The sequence below is a fragment of the Gasterosteus aculeatus genome, chromosome 14 (assembly GCF_964276395.1).
Source record: "Gasterosteus aculeatus chromosome 14, fGasAcu3.hap1.1, whole genome shotgun sequence".
NCBI lineage: Eukaryota > Metazoa > Chordata > Actinopteri > Perciformes > Gasterosteidae > Gasterosteus > Gasterosteus aculeatus.
In genome coordinates this window covers 13,858,852-13,881,507 of record NC_135702.1, presented here as the reverse complement: position 1 = coordinate 13,881,507, position 22,656 = coordinate 13,858,852, and the positions used below count along the sequence as shown (strand labels likewise).

The 22,656-nt window shown below is 41.6% G+C and overlaps 1 protein-coding gene across 1 annotated transcript in view; it reads right to left on the bottom strand.

The window, feature by feature from the left end:
* The window catches only part of LOC120831963 (leucine-rich repeat transmembrane neuronal protein 4), a 96,305-nt gene extending 74,148 nt beyond the window's left edge, over positions 1–22,157 (bottom strand). Inside the window, exons 1-2 of the mRNA XM_040197933.2 lie at positions 21,450–22,157; positions 12,868–14,429 (exon numbers count right to left, since the gene is read on the bottom strand). Of these exons, the coding sequence (XP_040053867.1) occupies positions 12,868–14,429; positions 21,450–21,453 (1,566 nt within the window). The 5' untranslated portion in view covers positions 21,454–22,157. The remainder of the gene's footprint in view (positions 1–12,867; positions 14,430–21,449) is intronic.
* Between the last annotated feature and the right edge of the window lie 499 nt (positions 22,158–22,656).

Below are 22,656 nucleotides of genomic sequence, written 5' to 3'. Positions count from 1 at the left end.
GGCATGAGATATAATTTGAAAGGATAACCAAATAGACATAACCACCACTCTGTTCAACCAATGCAGTTGTGGGTTCAAAACGTTTATGTGTTATCCCATTTCCAGTTGGCCATTCATGATGAATATTGCCTTGCACTGACCCTTATAAAAAAAAATTGAATTTGTGGAGAGCTCACACTTTGAAAAATATTGAAATGTTACTGGCCAAGAACCCAACCACTACAACTAGTAGTGCCTTTCCAAAACCTAATTTAAAAGTCTGAATCCTTCTTTAGACGCAAGAGCATGTTTATATCATAGCAATGAAGCAGCATTGTCTAATCGGACATGCAGTGGTGAGCAATTCCTTTAATCAGAATGGAGGAAAGATTGGTGGAGGTGATTAAATGGCCTATATGCAATGACTGTGATGCACTCTGCAATGTGTCTCGTCTCAATTGTTCCACGTTACAAAGAGCACTATTTTACCGCTTGGTGAGAGCACCCAGTAAATCATACACCCCGGTGAATTTTTTAGCACTGAGGGTAGTGACCCCATCCATTCACAAACAGGCCGCTTGTTAATGGTTATAATCGGTGGCAAAACAGCAGTGGGGAAATCATACCTCATGGGCTGCATGTCAGTGCAGATGAATGAGGATGAGTTTGCCGTGCAGGAAAGACCTGTCCAACAAGAACAGTTGATGTTTGAATAACATAGTGGCTGCATCTGATGATAATGGTCATTTTGTTTTTCACATCACACAGGATATTTCCTTAACAACGATACCACACAGATACCCACATTCAAACATATAAGCAACAGTCAGAATGGAGAGAGATTCCTTTCGTGAGTGATTTTTAGTTTGCTCTTTTGCTTGAAAGCAATGAGGTCCTCAAACATCTATTAAGTCACACAAAGAATAAATGCCCTTTTAGAACCTGTAAAGCAGACCAATCATTCACTGGTAGAGTCATTAGGACGGTAAGAGGAGACAACCTGACAATCATTATTCTTCTTGGATCATTACATTTTTTTATACAGTACGGTAGAGGTATAACTTTATAACAACTAATAACCTACAACAAACACTCTTTAACAGCGTAATACACCACGACACAACAGCTTGTGACGCCCTAAAATCGATTCCTTGTCAAAACCTAGCACCTACATTACCTAAAATTTGATACGTGGCCTTTAATGATAGTAGGCATTCAGAGCTGCTGCGACTGTAATAGACAACTATTCTGTTAAGCAGCTAATAGCAGCTAATGTAGACTCCAGGTGCTAGACCCAAGCAGTGATAAGGAAAGCAAGTTACAGCACTTAGTCGGGTAATTTATACTCCTTTCCAACTACAAAATACAACACCGAACCAACTAAGATGATCTCCCATGCCTCCTTCGTTCAGACAACTCCCTCTTGAGTTACAAAACCATTTTACCAGTGTTTCTAAAACCTCTGGACAAGCTAAAGTTCCTGACCATTTTTTTTTACTGCCAGTATCAGCCTTCATTGTCTTGAATAGATAAACCAGTCATTTACAAAAGGTTCACGTTGAAAAAATGTGTTATAAAAACAAAATATGTTTTTTGCTTTGAATCTCAATCTTATCCTCCATGCTGGATAGAAAAAATATCAAAAGAATGACCTCAACAAAAATCAGCCATTATGTGATTATGGTCAGTAAAAATGAATACTATAATTACAGCCTGTATTCTTCAAGATGGCCAAGGACAATGTGGAAGAGATTTAATTTACAACAAACAAAGGCCTCCAGGTGGATTTTTACACTTCATTTTATGATGATCTTTATATGTGATCTTCTCTCTCACATTTCCAAGAGCCAGTTGATGAATATAGAGAGGGGTCCGGGTGCCTAAGTAGTCTCGCTAGCTTCATGGCACAATCCATCCCCAACGTATCCATTGTCACTTTTGTCAATACAAAGCTTTTATTACCTTGCAAATTTAATAGAAAAGAGGGACTGTTGTTTTTACGGTGAAATAGGGCTTTCAAAATATATGACTTGTAACACGGAAGGTGTTGAGCGGTATAGCAGATATTGCTCATGTGTACTCCAGAGCTATAATACTGTTGTCTCCCTTATCTTTTCCTTTCCAAAAATGTTTGTTTGTGTCAGAACGAAAAAAAAACAGTGAACAACAAGTTGGGACTTATTCTGCAGGACAAGTGTTTATATTATGTTCTTCGCAGCTCGGACATGTGGGGCCGGAATACTAAAGTGAAGCTGTGGGAGAATAGAAGTCATCAATCATGAGAGGTGTGCATTTTCCCGCAGTGGAAGACAGCCTGAACTCCGGGCCGATGCAGCGAGGCCACAGCGTGGGACGCTGGAGGTTGACAGAGACAGGTAATTAACTAAAAATAATATGTGCTCGACACAGCCGAGAAAAAAAATAGCTGAGAGGAATAGGAGACACGTCGGTATGAACACCAAGAATAGCCGAGCCGGGGAGAGATTGCAGGCAGGCGCGCGAGGATGCGTGCACATGCTGGTCCAACACCTACACGCCTGAGAAGGATCATACTTGAAAGGCATTGGAAAGGTTGCTTCGATTTTCAACATCAATATATTTCGCCCACCCGCTTCATGTGCGTTCTTTACACACAAAGCATAAAAGGCTGGCAGCACATCACAGTCGGGGAATACGACGTCTGATTGCTCGGCCTCTCTACGACTCGTGTCGGACTGGTGTAACGTGTAGAAATGTTAGGGAGTGGCCACCTCGACCAGCATGCAAGCGCTTATACAAAAAAGAAATGTTAAAAAGTAATTAAAATAGTAATGATCAAAATATATACTTCACATAAATATGTATAAAGACAAAACATTTTTCTTCTTAAAATGCCAATAAACATGGTTGTCAGATGTTACTGAAACCATAGAAATGGTTCCGTGGTCCCACCCAACAGTTAAAAGCCTAATGACATTCCTTTATGCTTTCACATTCATTATTGTTGATTATATTTCTGTCTATCAACTCTAGTCAATTATCTACTAATTGACTCAGCACTACAATAACAACTTAAATGTCTCCAGTGTTGACAGGAAACTATGTGCTCATCTGGGCCTGTGTTGAACAGTCTGTTCGACAGGGTTATTGAAATAGTCAAATAATGCATTCATACTGTAATTTTTCCATTTTCTATTGTTTAACCCACTATTAACCCACAGTTTGACACAATGTTGATTAAAAGTGCCCTTTAACTATGAAACACACACATACACACACACACCATTGCCGGTGCATAGTAGTTTTGATCTGACCACTGAGGGAAAAACATGCCAATCTGCTGGGCCTATTATCGTACTTAAAAAAAAAGAAACTCTGAGCCATCACCGATTAGATGATGGACAGCTGTCCGCAGACAAAGGACTGTGTCTTTGTGGACAGACGCCTGCCAATCTAACTGTAGAGTCTGGATGACTGCCTGATTTGTGCTAGATTTCTGGCTGTTTTCTCCTGTCCACCTGTCCACCACTCCGGTGCACGTACTTCTCTGCCAGGTTCACTCGCCTACATGTTTGACTCCACTGTTGAATCTGCTGAACGGGGTGACTTGACTGCTGTCAGTACCAATATGCACACATGGGGACACCTTCAATACAGTTGCAGATAGTCTTAACAATGCATTTGTTTTAATACAATCCATACAAAGATTTTTTCGTTAGTAAGAATATGCTGCTTAAGCCTGCTAATCCTGTATGAAAAGCAATGTATGGACTTTAATTTGCACGGTGAGTCAATAGCAAGAATAGAGAGTCAGTATAGTCTACGCGATACGCAGGTATACGCCGTGTACCCACTAGGAAAAGTCAAGGATTTCCGTATACCCACCAACAAAAGCGCGATGATACATAACAACATCGATGTGACAGAACGTTCTAACTGTCATTCATAAATTCACCCCGTCTGAAGGCAGTCACGCATGTGCGATCTACCGTGGGAGATGACCAAAACTTTAGCGATCCTCGCTTGCCAACGGACGCATTCTCCTAACTAACGGACGCCCCCCCCAGTCAGCCGGCAGTCACAGTATGCTCACAACAAAAATATAGACTACACCACTGTAGAGAGTGTATAAGAAGCACAAGTAGTCCTTCTTTTTCGTATGTTGTCCATCAACATCCTGGTTTTTGGCTGTCGCCATCTGGGTTCATGGCAATCAGAAGTGACAACCAAATACTGAACACGACATTTAACTTTCATGAGGAAAAAAAAGTAGGGTGATTTTCTATTCGACACCATTAGATTATTGTTAGTGTTTTATCAAAAAGTCTGATTTCTGATCTTATTTTTGTTTGTATGATTACTGTATCACAGTGCCGAAGCTAGTCACACATGACATGCAGGGGGTAACGCGGGTGTGCTGGGAAGCGCAAGGTTGGAGGTTCGAGTCCCAGTGTCCCTGAGCAAGACACCTAACCCCTAATTGCTCCCTGGGCCAAATGTAAGTCTAATGTAAGTCGCTTTGGCCTGTAATCAATGTACCATGCAAACCAGTAAGATTCGATCTCGTTTCTCAAAGCAGCTTTATTGTTGATCCTGACGTCTACAGATATGGTCCCATGAAAGTTCATGAACCGATCCGTACATTCTTACATCCTGAAGACGTGTAAGCAATTAAGTGGAAACAGCTGACAAGGTGGGCCGAGGACACATTGCATCGGTGACCCGAGAAGATTTTCCGGTGAGCAAGTGAAAGAATTTTTCCACACAATCATTCCAATGACTTTTTACTCTCCTCTGGTTTATAAAATATAAAAGTTCTATCACAAGAGACATGAATGTCAGTGGAACTATAACCCTCTTTGTTCTTTCGTTATAGGAAAAGCAGACTAGAGACACAGTTATGTGGTCTTTTTGTACTCAGTCCACCCACCGAGAACAAGGCCTCAACCCTCTGGTTTCAAACTCTTCCACTAATTGCAGGAGTTGTTTAATTAGGATGCACTTTAGAGCTTGAGGACGATTCTTCCAAGAAGTAAGGGATTAAGAGTTTATTTCCTTGAAAGATGCAGTGTTTAATTCTTAGAATGTTTCTTGACACAGGCCCCCCATGTATAGAACAAATGTAAATAGAAATGTAAAAAAAAAGGACTTTGGAAAGACTCGTTATGCAAGGATGACAGGCTAATTACACTTGACTCTTTGTCAAATGATTAAATAGCACATCATGTAGTTCTGGTAAGAGTGAACAGATCTGCACATATTGTGCAGATGTGCTCTAAAAAAAAAAAAAAAGAAAATATGAAAAAAGAAAAATATAATTTAAATAGTTAATCATAGGCACTGATTTGTCGCGCTTTACCTCTTAATTTTAAGTCACATCAGGCATGGAAACAGATGCTCTGCTGCAGGTACTTAGCTGTCAAGTCAAATGCATGTCTATGAGTGACTTATCCTTCCTTATGGTCAACTGACACAAATATTTGAATTTGAATGATAAATGCGAATAGTGCTAATAAGGCATGCTGAAAATTGAGTGCTTCATTGTTCTGGATCCACACCAATGTCTACCCTTGTTTACCTTGATTCCACACAGCTAACCAGCAATTGAAATTACAAACAAGCAACATACAATCAACTATGGAGGGAATCAAATCTCAAAGTGAAATGCAAAAAAGTATTCATATTTGTTTTTGGGAAATATGCTAAAATCTCAAGTGCAACCGCAATTGTGCACTTTACTAAATTACATCATCTTTATCATCTATCAGATTCCAACTGTTCAACTTTCCTGTCTTTCCTCTTAAAGGAAAATAAAAACAGAGGCAAAGGCACTGTATAATGCAGCTGTCAGTCCTTGATTGCAAAGCAAAACATACGAAGACGACGCAGAGGAACTTGATTTATTTTTTGTGATTATCCGTCTCACTTTGAATAGAATATAGAATCCTTATTTGAAGTTACCTGCGGCTTTAATCTCATGTTTGCTGACAACAAGTAGAGTGTTTCCCCTACCATTATATATAGGGGGGGGGGGGGGCTCATACAGGTGAACACGCTCCCATCAGCGGCCAGACAGGAAAATGTCGGTGTCTGGATTGCTGCATTGTGTAACATTACATTATGTGCAATTAATGTAGCATTCCTGTTTTACAACAGCTATAATTGCTGTCATTGTAACCTTTTTCGATCTATTCACATTAGTTACGACAGCCAATTCTGTCAATCTGCTCCAAATGGGGGGGGGTGGGTGAGAAGAACAAGCGCTGTAGAGCAGCAGTACTTTTATCAGTAGGTAGTGAAACCAGAAAGTTGCAGTAAAAACGGCAAAACATCTGTGTGAAACCAAAATGGCTTTCAAATTGAACACACCGCCAGTGCTAAATAAAATAAATAAATAATTGCTCAGCGGGCAGATAGACAGCAAGCACGTCGAAGGAAATTTGTCGAAGAATTTGAGATGACCGTGGCTGACCAGCAGCGCGCCTAACAGAGGCAGCGCGTCACCACGCTCAACATTAGCGATGCACGTGGGTTGCACGGTGGAAACTGGGGCAAAAAGAGTCTTTCCTCTTTTCCAAGGTAGTGTAATTGCTATATTGGTGATCTAACACCCTCATTAGTCGTGGATCAAACACCGGTGCAGAAGGCAGCGGCGTGGAACCAGGGTGTGAAACAGACAGGATTAGAAGGATGAGAGAGATGTTCTCCCAAGCGCAGTGCATGTTTGAAGTCTCCCACACGGCTAATTGTCGACTGAAGACACTCTCATTCAGAAGTTCAGCCTCCCCACTGAATTACAGATAGCCCGCTTGCCTTTGGCTCTCCTCCCGGTGTTTGTGTTGATTTCTTTTTGGGGAGCAATTAACAATCTGACACCATGACCTTGCACCGTGGAAAGAAAGGAGAACGGCAGGGAGAGAAGGAAATTCTTCATACCTGCAGAAACAGCTCCAACTGTGCAGCGACACAGGTCGAGTTAGTAACAGCATGGTGAACGTTTTCACATTTATGCATAACTGTGTGCATATTTTAATTTCAGAGTGTTACATCACGGCTTTTGACCGACACAGAAGCAACCAATTTCAGGCATCCAATAAACCACACAAAATGCTTTCTCATATCATAAATATTTAACAAATCCGCGAGAAAATAGTGGATATAAATCGAGTTAGCAATTAGAGTTTGTAAGTGTATGTACACGCCTCAATTTGAGGTACTCAACAGGCAAGATGGCACCATTGGTTCCAGGGTGAACAACGCACTCATTTTTCCTGATAAGCAACCTTGTGTCCTTGGGAATAATTGCTGTGATCTCAATATACGAGGGATGAAAACAGCATGATTTTATCCTGATAAGAAAAGTCATCTGAAGGTGGTTGGGGTGGGCGGTGTGGCATAAAAAGCATTTTCATTGTCACTTTGAATGTATTTTTTTGTGTTTTGTTACTCAGTGCCATGCAAGGTAACATTGTCGAGAAGCTTTGCCAGGATGGAATATAATGGGAAATGTCATCAGTAGGAGTCCAAACACTATTGCGATTATCATTCAGCACGTTTGCTCGTAAAAAGAAGTTGATATATTTTCTGTCAACCAAGTTTTGGTATTTTTTGCGCATGGCAGTTTAGCCCAGACATGTGAGCGCATATGTTTGTGTATGCAAGCATGTGATGCACCAGCAGACACAGCGCAGAGTCTTCCCGAAGCAACTAAGTTGTACAGTAAACCTAGGGGTAACACTGGATACAATGTGTTTTTTTTTTTTCTTTTGAGGTGTGTAAAGGCCGTTATACGTGGGCGGTGATGAATAAATAGGATCAAAATGCTAGGATTGGGCAATCAAAAATATTCCTACAGGCATCTGTGTCAATCTTAGCTATAACGCTTTATTAATATAACAATTAAATATAGATATATGAAGGCAAACTAGCCCTGGGTGTCTGTTTCCATGTTATTCTCTAAGTACTGTAAGTAATAAATATGTCTGTGTTGTATGGTCACATTATTGTGTGAATTTCTTAATTATCAATTAATTGGTTTAGAATAAACTAAAATAAGATACATTTGACAGATATTATTATTGCGCAAAATAAAGCCCCACTGTGTTGAACTGATTCAAGCAAATGCGAGATCAAGGTTGAAGAGATGTTCTATAAATTCCAGATAGTACTTGTTACGTTACCAGGTACGTGCAAAAATTTGAACAATGTCCTTCTTTCCTGTAATGGGTTACATTTGCTCCAAGAAGAAAAACCTCAGCAAGTTAACAAGGCAAGGCCAAAGTATTTGTAAGTTCAGGAGGAGTAGGTAGGGAAATTATGTCTTGATTTCTGCATCAGGCAAATGTCTGGCACATTTAATTCAAAGATAGCTATATGCAGTGTGACATTATACCACGTGGATGAGATTGTACTTTTAATAAGGTCAGCATCAGCAATACATTACTGAGTCAATTAGGTACAGAACTGTAAGGTAGAAGGAACCAAACCAGTCAGAACCAAACATGGTGAAGCAGCGCTCATTTGTTCTGCTCTAAACCTCAGATTAAGATTTAAGACTTTTCTGTTTGCTGCTGCTTTTAATTGAACCAGATTCAAGGATAAAGTGGATGCTTTTAAACCCTATTTCATAAACTGCATCACAACTTGTTTTCTATTTTATCCTTGTTTGTTCTAAATGTCCTTTTCATTTGCCTCCATGTTTTGATGGTTTTGATGGGTTTACGTGAAGCGCTTTGAGTTGTCTTGTTGAAATGTGCCATACAAAAACTTTGGCCTTGCCTTGCCTTGGTGGAGAGCTGAACAGATGATGACATGCATTGCGAGACACATTTAGCGAGATAACAGAAAAGGTAAGCAAGAAGAAAGGACTCATTTTTAAAAAAGGACAGCGTTAACTTGTAGTGTGATCCTACAATGGAATACAGAAAAAATGCAGTGAATGGAAAAGAGATGCTCTGTTACATGAAAAGGAGACATGAGTGGCACAGCCTCAAGTTCAGCTCAAATGCACGGGCCACAAGGGCACCGCTAGAAAGGAAAAAGATCAAACCAAGATGGGGATGAAGTGATACAAATAATCCACGCTCTGGGAAGGTTGAAGCGAGGTAGGAAAATGAGTATTGGCAATTTACTAGAAAGGCTACCGACCAAACATCCGTGTCAGAGTTGAACCTGGTCGCTGATAAAGGACAATCATGTGAAGAGGTCCCCGGTGAGTTATAGTGATAGCACAAAATCCAAATCATAAAAAAGGAATGAGTGACACACGGGAGGGAATAAACAATTCCCATTCAGAGGAGATGAACGCACCCCGTGCCGGAGCCTGTAGCCTGACGGGTAAGCAGCCGGAGATGCTGGCCCTTCCCACAGTGATTTATGTCCACACCAGAGCAACACAATGTAGGAACAAGATCGGAGCACATACTGAAATGAACTTGGGTCCGCTGACTGATAGATCCCGTCCCCTCTCCACAACGTTTTAGGGACAGAGCGACAGATAAGGCTCTGGAGAATACATTCTCTTCAGTATATATCTCAAGACACAAAATGGAGGTGAGCACGGGGAGACAAACTTGCTTCTCCTCAGTTTGCAAAAAGATTTAAAACGCTTGCATAGAGGCTGTAGCTGTAAATGACCAGAAGGCAACATGGCACAGCATGGATGGTAACAAAACCCCTACACGTGTATTGAATTAATTAACTAATAATTTGTAGAAAGAAGGCAAAGGAGGGCCACACACACAATAGCAACCCGTGCTACTATTGTACTTTTTCATTTATAGATGCTTTTATTAGCTTTATTTATTTGTATCGATATTTATAGAGAGTAAAAAAAATAGTAACGTTAATGAACACCTGTGTGTGCTGTTTTCCATACTGAGGCAAAGCCAAGGGATGTAGTGAATAGGAATTAAATCTCTAAAAACTAGGAGAGATTATATGATTCATAGTGTGGTTCATAGCATTGTGAAACTATGATTTGTTAGGAACCTTACCAATAATACTGTATATGAAAATACACATTCATTTTTTACTGTACTTATGTATAGAGAGCTTCCCTCACTCTCCATTTTAAGATTTTACTTTAATTACTGTTTTGCACTAAATGACTAAACTTAGTCTTAACTTTTCTTATGGGTCTTATTTTTTGTTGACAATCACAAATATTCCCAGTGTATATTTTTCACTGAGTGGTTAGACCCAGCTGGCTCCGAAATGTTGATTTGGCCCCTGGCACTCTTAGTACAGGGTAAATTCCTGCTTTATTTGGCTCACATCTAAAAGATCAAAGAACTACCTAAATTGCCAGGTTCAATCAAGTCCAGTTAAGCTAATGACAGACGCAATGATTTCAACTGTAAATCGCAGGCCTGCTCCTGGCTTACACTGCTGGAGAGGCTTGAAGGTAGTTTGTGTGGGGTTCCCCAAGAGAGAAAGCGGGATGGGGTTGAGGGAAACCTCTGCTGTCTCTATAAGCAATATAAGTGTGAAAATATTCCAATCCAATGAGGTATCAGAAATGAAAATAAATGTTGGGAATGATAATCAGCCATTTTATCCCTTGTGATGTGACATAGAAGAAGGATCCCAATTTACTTCTTTTGTTTGCCTTCACCTAGTACGACACAATTTCCTCCTTCCCATTGCAGCTGGTTCCTTCAGATTCCAAAGGCGTCTTTCAATCGTTTGTCCATCATAATCAGAATTGTGCATGACCAGGTACCAAACAAGGATAAGACATAATGAGGATCATAGTGAGAATCCAAGGATCCATATTGATTACTGTTTTCAAATATGTATTAATTAGTAGCATCTTCATCTAACAAAGGATATCAAAATTAAATCTTTATCCAACAAACTTGTTCTGGGGAATTAACAATATTCATCTTCATAACTTATTTTCATATTAACATTATTTTCTGCAGCTGTTTTGTTTTGTGTACTAAATTAGCTAATCATTAACATTAATGGGGATGGTCTCAAGAATAGGAACACCTCTATCAGCGTATTAAATCCAAATCACCCAAACAACAAAAATTTATTTCGTGCACCTTCATTTATAAGAAAGTGAATCTTAGTATCGAGACATATTTGCGATGATCTCGAGATCAATTATTATTTTCTACACATTATATAGAGCGTCTATACATTTTATGCATACTGTTGTCAGACTGTAGTGTGTATGGTTTGATCTGGAAACATTACACACATTTTATTTCCATGACAGCATCCGGCTGAGTGAGTTTAGGCCACCAAGGGTGTGTCATAAGCGCATAATTCAAATCAATGGTTGCTTGTACAGCATTAAGCAAAGCTGAAGATAATTAACCGCAGCATTGTTTTTTTCCCTCTTCCATCCATCTAGCATCAGTTTTCCATTAAAACTAAGAATGAAATTAAACCGAAAGCAGCACTGTAAGCTGAAATGATGCACTCAAATACAGCATACATAGGAGAGGGCAGTTCAAATAACAACAAAATGGCAACTGTGATTGGTCGTTCCTCTTAACAATACTGGAAGTACAACATGTTACCAAGCAAACTGCTATCAGGAGAGCCATACTCTCAGTAACAGTATCTGTATTTGTAGAAAATAATTTGAGGAATAGATTCCTCCTCCACCAATTGCTGTTATAGTCATTACTCCAGAGACAGCCTGCAAGAAATCCATGCGATGGAAATGCCGAGAGGATCTTGGAACTAGATTTAGTATGAGTGGGCAGGTAATGTGTAAATATATAGAGAGCTTAACCAAAATATGCGTTATGTCACTTGGATTACAACTTTTGATGGTGGGCTACCTAATTATCTGGGTGGGCATGGACCTTCCTTTGCTTTCTGATACTAGTGTGCTGGTTATAAGATTCATGATGAATACGTTCTTCCGGGAGATTTGGATAAATATAGTTCGGAAAACCTGTATAAACCTAGCAGAAGAATAAAATGTTTAACCAAGAATAGTACAGTATTTCAGGTACACAAGAGTGTAGCAGCTAAAAGCAAAAAGAGAAAAATAGTATTCCCACAGTTCTTTAAACTGTAAAACATGTTTTGAAGAAGTTCACTTGCTATGGTACAAAACATTTCAAAGGATTCCCACTCCTTTTGGGACTATCAAACACTACTTTCTGTGCGTGTATGTTACTAAATGTAATATTTTTCTCTTTTTTCTATGCCTGTGTAAGGTAAGGTTTGGAGGGCCAGTGATGGTGTGCATTTCAGCTTCAGTGACTAATCAATGAAGGTCAGAGTGAAGATGAAGGGAACATATTAGAAAATAATGTGCTGTTGGGGCATTATGGGTGTTATGTATTATCCAACTGTCTTGAGCCATAGCTGTGTCCAGAAAAATGTTAAGTCATTAGCTGGTGGAAGCTCTGTAGAGTGACAACAATGGCCTTTTTTCCTTCACATCCAGTGCAGAAGTGAATCGAACAACAAGATATTGTCCCTCCACACTACTGCTTATCAAGGATTAAATAGTAATAGAGCAAACACACAAAGCACAAAGCTTCTGATAGCCAAGCAAAAGGAAAACATACCTAAACAAGCAAGAATGTGTGATCACATATAGCTTTGCTAAGGCCCAAAATTATGCATAATAGGACATGCAATCAGACTGGTTTATCTGTATGTCTGTTCATTTCTTTTGTGGCAAAACAAATTCAGCAGAGATTAAGATTCAAGCAAATATACAAAAAAACATGCGAAAAAAGATCAGATTTCTTATTACATGCAAAGTGATGCTAAACCGCTTTGGTAATAATCCATGGGTACACAGTGTTTACCTAACCTGCTAGGTAAGCTAAAAGATTAATCATCTTTTGGAGCAGTGTAAATAATTACCTCTAGTCGCAGTGCTGTGGACAGAGTTTTGTTTAGGAGGAGTGGCGGTGGTGTGGGTCATACCTCGCATTCTCGGGAGCCTGAGATGGTATAGGTGCACGGTCCAGTGCCATTCACAAGGACATCCATGGCCTCAGAGTTGGTGGGCTTGTAGTCCACATAGTACTCCTGAAGTGGAGAGCTCAGAGTGCGCTCCGTCTCTCTAGCTTTCTTGCGTCGCTTGCGAGCTGCTGTCGAATGCTCCTGCAGCTGCTTGACACTGCTAGGATAGCGCTTCCAAGACACGTAGATTACCAACAGGATCATCGCAACCGATAGAAAAAGGGCGACGCTTCCAGCCACAATCTTGTGAAACGTCACAGGCTCCAAGTCTTGCTCTGGGGGAAGGGCCGCAGGTGGGGTAACAGCTGAGGATGTCGGACCACCTTTAGATCCCTCTCCTCTCTTTCCAGAACCAGTAGGTAGAGCCAGGATGGCTGGCCGGCGTTCAGTCTGCACGGGGACTCTGGCGAGGGTTGGAGGGATACTCTCAGTGAGCGTTGTCGCTGGATTTGAGTGACAGACACCAAAAGCTTCAACAGCATCCATTACCTTTTCACCCTGGGCTTTCTTTGGGGAGGCGCAGATCATTGTGGTCTCCTTTGCCCCTCTGAAGTTTCTCAGCCAGGCCACCAGAGGACAGATGGCAGGGCCACAGTCCCATACATTCCCAGCTAAGCTTATTGTAGTCAAAGAGATCCACGCATCAACCACCTCCTGAGAGACATTGGTCAGCTTGTTGGAGTCCAGGTTGAGGGTCTGCAGGTTAGGTAAGCATTGGTAAACAACTGCATCAACTTCCATCAGGTCATTTCCAGAAAGATCCAGTTTCTGGATGGAGGCCCAGGTCCAGGTTAGGCCCTGGTTCATTGAGCGAATTCGATTCCACTGCAAGTAAAGTGCCCGCAGATTGTAAAGGCGAGGGAAGTGGGAGAAATTGATCTTTGAGAACTGGTTATGCTCTAGATGCAGCTCAGTCAGCTTGACTAGGCCGGAAAATGCATTCCGAGTGATACTGCGCAGGCGGTTGTAACCAAAATCCAGGAACTCAAGATTTCTGCAATCTTGGAACAGACGCACTGGGACGGTTTTTAGAGAATTTGAGCGTATGTGAAGGCTGAGAAGCTTCCGTAGGCCTTGGAACTGCCCAGGCTGTAAGGCTTGCAGCTTGTTGTACGACAGGTCCAGGTTACGCAAATTGGGGACAGGGTGGAATGTGGTGTTGTGAAGCGATGTGATTTTGTTGGAACTCAATATCAACTCTTTCAGCCTGCGAACCCCCTGAAAGGCCATTCCATCCACAGAGGCAATGTAATTGTGGTCCAGATAGAGCCAGATAAGGTGGTTGAGGCCTAGAAACTGGCCTACACGAAGACTAGCGAGGCTGTTGTACCGTAAAGATAGGCCTTCACAGCCTCCTGAGAGGTTCTTGGGGACATCGCGAAAGGCGCTCGACTCACAATAGACAATTTTCCCATCACAGCGACAGCTCTTGGGGCACGGGCGCTCGCTCAAAGATGGGTTTGCCGCCAGCCACACCTGCATTAAGAGTTGGACCACTAGCCAGCGCCGCCGCAAAGCAGAGCCTACAGGTAGGGGTAGAGGGAGAGGAAAATGGCAAAGAAGAAAGAAGTTAAGTAGATGAGCATATTTCAGTAACACTATAAAGTAAAGAGAAATTAATATATTAGCTCACATACACTATGCACATACATCAAAAAGCTAACTGAATAATGCATTTTGTTTTGTTGGTAATACATAAGATGGGGGGGGACATCCTATCAGGTCGACAGAGGAGTGCGGAGGGACAGCAGCATTTTTCTCTCTGTCTGCTGGTAGGAGTGTGCTCACCTGTGTGTGCGTGCACGCGTCAGTGTGTGCCCATCAAGCAGAAAACAGACTTTCTTTGGGGGGGAGACGTTTGATGGGTGAGTCGGTCCCCCCCAATCAATGGTAGGGGAAACACTGGAGTAGAACGTCTTTTTTAGTAAGTCATGAATCATGGTGCCTTCCATCCACCTGTTTCTGGGGCTATAGATATGTTTACAACATAGTGCAACTTCTATAAAGGTTGGGGCAAAGGAAGTTGTGTTTAATAAAGATGAACACTTACATAGCTTTAGTATATACAAATAGAATTGACATCCTTATTAACCAAGGTTCATCTCAACAGCTTAGTTTTTTTTAAATCTGGAAAATCTTCTGCTATATGACTTGAATGATGTGACTCACACACCCCAAAGGCTTCAATGCAATTTGAATCATTTAATTTATGTATGAGGAGGTGAAAGGAAGCAAGATTCTGCACGTTGTGCTTCTTTTTCACAATTGTTTTTATATTTTCAGGACAGACTCTGCGGACTTCCAGTTTCAACAAACTAAATGTGGGGACTAAATTACGGGCGGGTAAGTTTTACTTAAAGCAGTAAAAGTAAAATGGAGTCTTTACTATAATCAGTTCTAGTGGTGAGTCCTATGGTAGAAGAAAGAAAGACCAGGGGTAGTCTATTTGACAGCAGCTTGTTTGGTACCAATTTGTTCTACATGACGGTGGAAATATTAATTTTAACAAGACACAGGCCTACAGCATGACTTGTTTGGACCCTGAGTGTTCCTCAGTTGTGTCTAATTATGACCGTGATCATTACCGTGATCGTACTGTGACTTAAAACTGTTGACGTAATTTTTAAGTTTGAATTAATGTAGTTCTATTTAAAAGCAGTAGGTGTTTTATTCTAATTCATATTGATCAATAAAGTATTCTATTATAATTTGTCATTTAAACACAAAAAGGTTTTATATTCAGATGCAGAACATTGTGTAGGCAGAACCTAAAATATGACTTAGCTGTTTCGATTGATGCAATTTGACCATGCACGTTTGCAATGAATACAGACTGACAATCAAAGATAACTTGCAGTTTGCTCAGTTGTATCTTTATCTATGTTTGTATTTAGTCATCCCATAAATCATCATTGCACCAATGGCCGTGGCAGATAAGTTTTGAAAGGCAGCGTGTAAAAAGCACATTAACATTCAAGAGCTGGTGGTTGTGTATATAATCCCGGAGGCGTTTTCAATTCAAAACTCTCGTACATTTCATGTACAACCAAAACAGAAGCAGTACAGGTTCAGGATGAATCATCGATTCCCCTTTCCAGTGGTTCAGATTAAAAAATCGTTATAAACCCTACGGAATTACACAACTCATCTGTGCAGCAGAAAATGCCAAAATGTGTCTTGTGGAGAACTACTACTTGTCTATGATGTAGATTTCTTAATTGTGTGTATATAGGCATGTGTAACCTCTCTTGGGGTAATATTGATCTGTTTATTCTGTCAGATTGTTAGGACTCAGCTAGCTTTTGGAGATGAATTGCTTTCCCATAATGTAAGTCATTGGATTTTATGATGCAGGTTATGGTGTTAGGTATGGGGGAAAATGTAAGTGTTTAAGCTTCTAATTAATGTAATTCCATGTAATGTCCACAAAAGTCATGGAAAGAAGAACTTGTAAGTGCGTGATGGTCTGTGTGTATCTTGTGTGTGCGTGTGTGTGTGTGAGAGAGAGATACTAGTAGTTCTCTATGATATCACTCCTTGTTCTCAGGTGAGGTAGAGTTGTTTCCATTAAAATCGTTCCCCTTTATAGAGCCACTAATGATGTGTCATTAAGATACATTGATTTCCCCTTGAGGGAGTGGTATGGAGGAATTCACTACTTATGTGTGTTTCCCAAGGCAATACCATCATGTGTGGACCTCATTACCTCTATCACAGTCATAGAAGATTAATACAATGGAAGTGGTGCACACTTTAATTAGCTTACAAATGTATGATGTGTTTGCACACCGCATGATGAATTTATCACGAAAGTGAATACGGTGCATTTACGTTGAGCTAAAAACATGGAATAACCGTAACAGTTGAGGTAATAACCGTTATTTGGATTTGTCTAGAGGTTTCCCTAATCTTTGCAGGATTTGTCAGAAATAATTCCCTGACATAGAGTGGCTGAGAGGCATCATGGAGCATATGCTAGCTAACATAGCCATTCAGCTCCTTGCCAAGCATCTGCTGATCCCATATGGATATTGACTGAGAGTGTGACTGAGGGGGAGAGACACACTTTCTGTTTGTTTTTCAAAGGGATTTTTTATCATTTCTTACGGATGGAGGGAACTATGGGAGTATACAGATAATTAGTGCTGGCTATTGATTAAACCAGCAGACACAACGATCACTATTGTTCGTCTTGGATTCCAACAATTGTAAATGTATTTCGATGAACGTTCCAGAGATAAAGATGGCAATCACAAGAATCAGTATATCTGAATTCAACTGACTTCTTTGTGTTTTTAAAGGTATGTGATTGTAGCTTAAACTTATTTTCCAACAACTCTGTGCCGCAAAGGCAAACAAAGGTAGAAACAGCAGACAAAGGCCAATAGAGAACAATGCCCACGTATAATATTGCATTTGAAGCTATGACTGGCAAATGTGTGGGCTGGTAAACATGAATGAACGTTTTCTAAATGTTGCCGTGAGTCCCAGGAGGCTCGGAAAGGGACCCCTGTTGCTTTTAATTCCTATGTGCATTATTAGGCTTGCTTTATTAGATATGACACCGACAACTCTTTCAGATTGAGCCTCCCTCAAAAGTCCACCCCACCCCTGTCTGACAATGTTCACAGTTTAATGAGCGCCCCCTACGCTAATGCCACTGTAAGTCATCTCCTTCCCTACTACTTCTCTAATCATATTGAAAAAGGTGCACAAGTCACCCTTTGAGCTGTCACTCTGCGGGTTTGTGTCTCCCTTACCTCTCACTTGTGCACCACTCCACAATACTTTTTTTATGCAGGACATAGTTGAATGAATAATTTCTCCCTTGTTCTGCTCTGTCTTTTTTGAAAATGTATTCAAGTCCTTGAACCACAGAGGCATCTGGGCTGTTGCTGTAATGTCATGTAGGAATCTCCGCAGCTCTTTCAGTTATCTTGCAGATTTACGTTCTACCCTTCAAACACCTCCATTTCTTGTTTCGATCAGACCCCACCTGGACAAGCACTCGTCTTAGGTCCAGAATTTTCAATTTCTACGCCTCACCTGCTGTAGGTTATCTGTCTAGGTCTGATATGAATGGACGGAATGGAGTCTCAGCTTAGGTTTATGTCAAGGTATGTGAATAATGCTTAGTTATGTAGCAAACGGCCCTGCCGCCGTCTGCACGGAAGAAAGCTGCTTCCTGCCTCTCAAACAAAACACACAGAGACAGTAAGTGCACTTAACTGCTGACCTAAAATAAAACCAAATGTAGCTTAATAACTTGGCAAACGGACTTGCTAACTGGTACACTTTGAGTGCACACAAGTGGCTCATTGCTATCTGCTGCCTGTCATTGACAAAGCGACTACCAGCCTCAGCCTTGACTACACAGAGAGGCTGGACAGGAGCCGAACATGCGGGGAAGGACGTCCCCGGACCAGCCTAAGCCATCCTATTAGGCTCCAATTATCTTTGAGATGATAGCAAGGCTGCCAAGTAAAGCTCATTCCAACAGTGGTTGGGAAACGGTGTGTCCTGGTATGTCCGCCTTGTATTTGCAGCACTGATTGTGGTAGAATATGGAAAAGCAATGCAGGGAGTACTGTCATGAATACTGTGCACACACCCATATGACCAATCAACCTTCATCTTTCACTGTGCCGCAGTGGAGAAAGCATCTCGCCCTATCTGAACTATGCTCGGGGTTCACTGCAGTAGGCCACTTACAGTTAGTAAACGCATCACAATGCTATATGTAGTTTATATGACGTGGATAAAAGATGGTCGTTTGGATTAAAAAAACAATGGAAGTGGCTCTGCTTGAGTGTGGAAGTGACTAGAAAGATAACTCAACATTGACTGTTCTGTTTTCACACGTGACACAAACTGTGTTCTGAGCTGAACTGAGTTCTTATTTTCCTCACTTTTGGCCAAATACAAAATGGAACATAATATTTGAAACAGGAACAAATTTGTCCATGGCATTTCACTGGCGTGTCGTGGCATGAAAACAACTCCCAATCCGTCCCCTTCAATTGCATATTGGCAATCTTTAACCCCAATTGCAATATATGAAAATAGAATTGGCCCTCTAACCTTAATAAATAAATCTGCAGGTAAATAAATGATAACCAGATAGAAGCTTTCCTCCTGTTCAGGGCTCATTACAAAGGTACATAGGTTTTAACTTACATACGTCCGTAAAAAAAAGGTTGTGCTTGTGGACCCCATGAATCCACAGTGATGGGATTTTGTTCTTAACTAGGCACGAAACCCCCCAACAAATAAGAACGCATACAATACAAACGTATCACTGAGAGTAGATTAATTGTCATTGCTCCAGTTTTACGTTTGTGAAGACCGCATTTAAGTTTTTCATCTTAATAATAATCAATGCTTGATTAGTCCCACAATTGGGAAATGTACACCCATTTTTACCCATCCCACACATTCGGGAGCAACGGGCTGCCGTGAGGCGCAATAAGTGTTAGGTGTCTTGTTGAGGGACATCTCTAAGGAACCATCAACATTAAGTTTGCCAGAGGATCTTCTCTACTCCAAGCGCCACGGTCTTGTGAATGATTAGATTAGATATTTGGAAAGTTAACTCAATACTTCTTGGAAGGCTATTTTATGGTTACGGTTAATATATATAACAAAATTCCCCATATCTCCCTCAAAGGGCCTGTTGACTTCCTCCCCGCCATGGCATTTAAACAATGCTACCTGTTGAATGTTGGATGGCCAGCCGAAGGTCATCTGCTTCCCTTAACACTGAGTACAGTGAACTTGCCGGACAAGCCACTGTTGCACCAATGCAGAGGAAAAATGCACCCGTTTTATTTTGTATTATGCAGACAGCATGTGGGGCGTCATTCAGGCCTCCTGAAATTCTGCACAGCACTGGCTGTGGCAGGGTTTTTTATACTCCCTACCACACTGTTCTCCTGCAAGGCAGATCTCTTAACGATATGGCCCATGAAACATAAGTGCATTGCATGCTGCTAATGAAGAGCATAACAGTCCGCTACACTTGCGGATGACTGAGATTACGTCGAAGCATAATCATGATATAATTGTGGGCAACAGCATGAAGCCATGGAGCCGACAAAAGTTGTGTTTTCGGGGCCGGTCTGTGCACATGGTCAGAGTCGATACCTATGCATGTCAACTACGCAGGGCTCTTCTGACATACTGTATTGAATGAACGAACAACAACCAGCCCATGAACTAGTAATCTATGATTAAGAATATATGGTTGCTTTGCAGCACACATAAATTACGTCTCCCACCGCCCCTCACTGTATGGCTTTTCTGCGCTGTTGTAGCTCATATTGATGTGGTGCAGTAACCTGCTGTGGGTCAATACATCATGCGGCCTCACAATTAATGGCAGAGCACCACTAGTGAACTTGGCCATCTGTACACCAGTTAGGGTGGTTGAGGAGATAAGGGCAACCCCAGACACAGATCAGACCAAGACAATGCACAGCTAAAACTAATAAAAAAGCCTGATTGATTTCTTTTTTCTTGAGAAAATGCATTGAATTACTATAACACAGACCACAATACCAAGACAGAGACAGAGGGGTTGGGGGCACGTAAATGACAGAGGACGGGGCAAACAATGATTCATTCCCATTATATATAATTGCAATATAATGGGAAAACATCGTGCACTCTGGCAAAGAGAGAAACAACCAGATGCATTGCTGAAGGAGTGGAGTGTACACGCGGGCGCGCACACACACACGCAGAGTATATTGATGGATCGACGGGCAGTTTATTGCTGGATTGTGGCGTGTCCCTCTCGGTGCCAGGTGCAGAACACCACGACTGTCTCTGAGAGAGAATCAGTCCACTAAGTAAAATACAAATCTGAACGGTCCCCGTTCCTTCAGCCCCTAAGAGTTCTAGGGAAGGGGTCAGCATCGGGCTCAAGCTGGACATACGCACAGTTTAAGACTGTGAATGATGCAGGGCGAAGCTCTGGAAAGTTGACTTGCATCCAGCGTGTGCCTCGATTAGTATTTCAGTCCACGCCAATGAGCCAGCGACTCTAACTAGTCGTGTGTGTGTGTGTGTGTGTGTGTTTGAGGGAGGGGGGGGGGGGGGGGGGGGTCGATCTCATTCTCATTTAGTCACACAGGTTTATTTTCTCGTCTAACGTTAGAGATTGTTGAACCAAATATTCAAGCGCACGACGTTGGGAAAGACAAGTACAGGCTCTACTCAGCCATACCGCCAAGAAATGGAGGGGAAAAAACAGATTGCAGCTCTGCGACTAACTGGCTTCAGCCACATCCTTCAAGCTCCCCGAACCACTTGACGAAAAGCACAAAAACGGGTATCAAGAGTGCATTTTGAAAATGAGATGACCGTTTTTTGTTTTATTCACAAATTTGAATCAACCCAGGTTTCAATCGGAAGAGACACATAGGCGCCGTTGTGGTGCATAGTGATAAAGGAAGACAGCAGGAGAAATATAAAATTATATATATATATATATATATAATTTTTAAAAACTGTAAAAGATGGTATAACGAAACAGAACTCACCCATGTCCGCGTCTCTGTCAGCTCCAGCCTACAGGTTTTAATGGGTTCTTGTGCGCGACATTCGAGTCCGCATGACGCGCTCTCAACAGACAGGTACCGTCCTAATCCACTAGCCCGGTCTCTCCGCGCAGACGCCGACTTCCAAAGCGCACCTTCCTTTTTTACTCTCACGGACCTGCTTTTGCTATCCGGTTTATTTCTGCATCTGTAGCCGTGCACCCGAAACGGGGCGAATGTCATTTACCTCCAACTCGAGATAAAAATAAATATCCTGTTTCCAGAACTCCCTATCCACGTCTTCGCAGTTTTTTTTCAAGTTCCATAAAAGGAGCACTGCAGTAGGCGTAGACAACAACGGAGCCGCGTTCAATTGATCCGTGTCCGTCTTAAACGGAGACTCCACAAAAAACGTGTCTCAAAAAACTTCACGTATTGGTTTGCATGGTGCACAAAATAAACAACAATATGTTATTTTTCACCAAGAGTCAAGCCGCACGCAGATTCCTCAACCAAGTGGAGCCCCTTGGAATCTACCCTCGAGGGTGCTCAGACGGATCGGCGCATGGCACACAGACGGAAAAAGTAACGTCCGGCTATAAGTCTCTGCGAACCTGCTGTGAAACGAGTCAAACGGAACAATCACATATCCCAAAATCCATCGTTTCCCTTGGAGTCTAAATCCGCTTTCGATCCACACTGTTTCGGAATGCACGCATGACGCCGTGGTTAATCACGTCCGCGTGTCAACGCAACTTTTTCAGGCAGAATCCGAATGCCCTCTTCTGGCGAGAGCGCATCCCGTGAACTTATCCGAGGGTGCGTCGAGAGTCGGATGTTATAGGTGGTAGGGCTTTTTTAGAGGAGGGGGCTGCCAGGGATGACACAGAAATGCATCTGCCTTCCTCCCCGTCATCACGGAGAAAGTAAAAACCAAACATCACAAGCGACTTCATTATTTAATTAATGTCTCATTATTGTCTTCTATGTGTTTCCAGTATCCAGTGTTTTATTGTATGCCCGAGAATGAGATACATGTGTCTATAATGCCTAATTAATTAGTTATTATTTCACATCTATGTGTGCTTATAGGGGCATGTGTGTGCTCTAAATTTGTGAGGACCCTGTTGGAGTGTCAGACCTTCACAGTGACAGTTGTTTAAGAGTTGAGAATCAATTTCAGCCCCAAGGTTAGAATAAGGTTTCGATT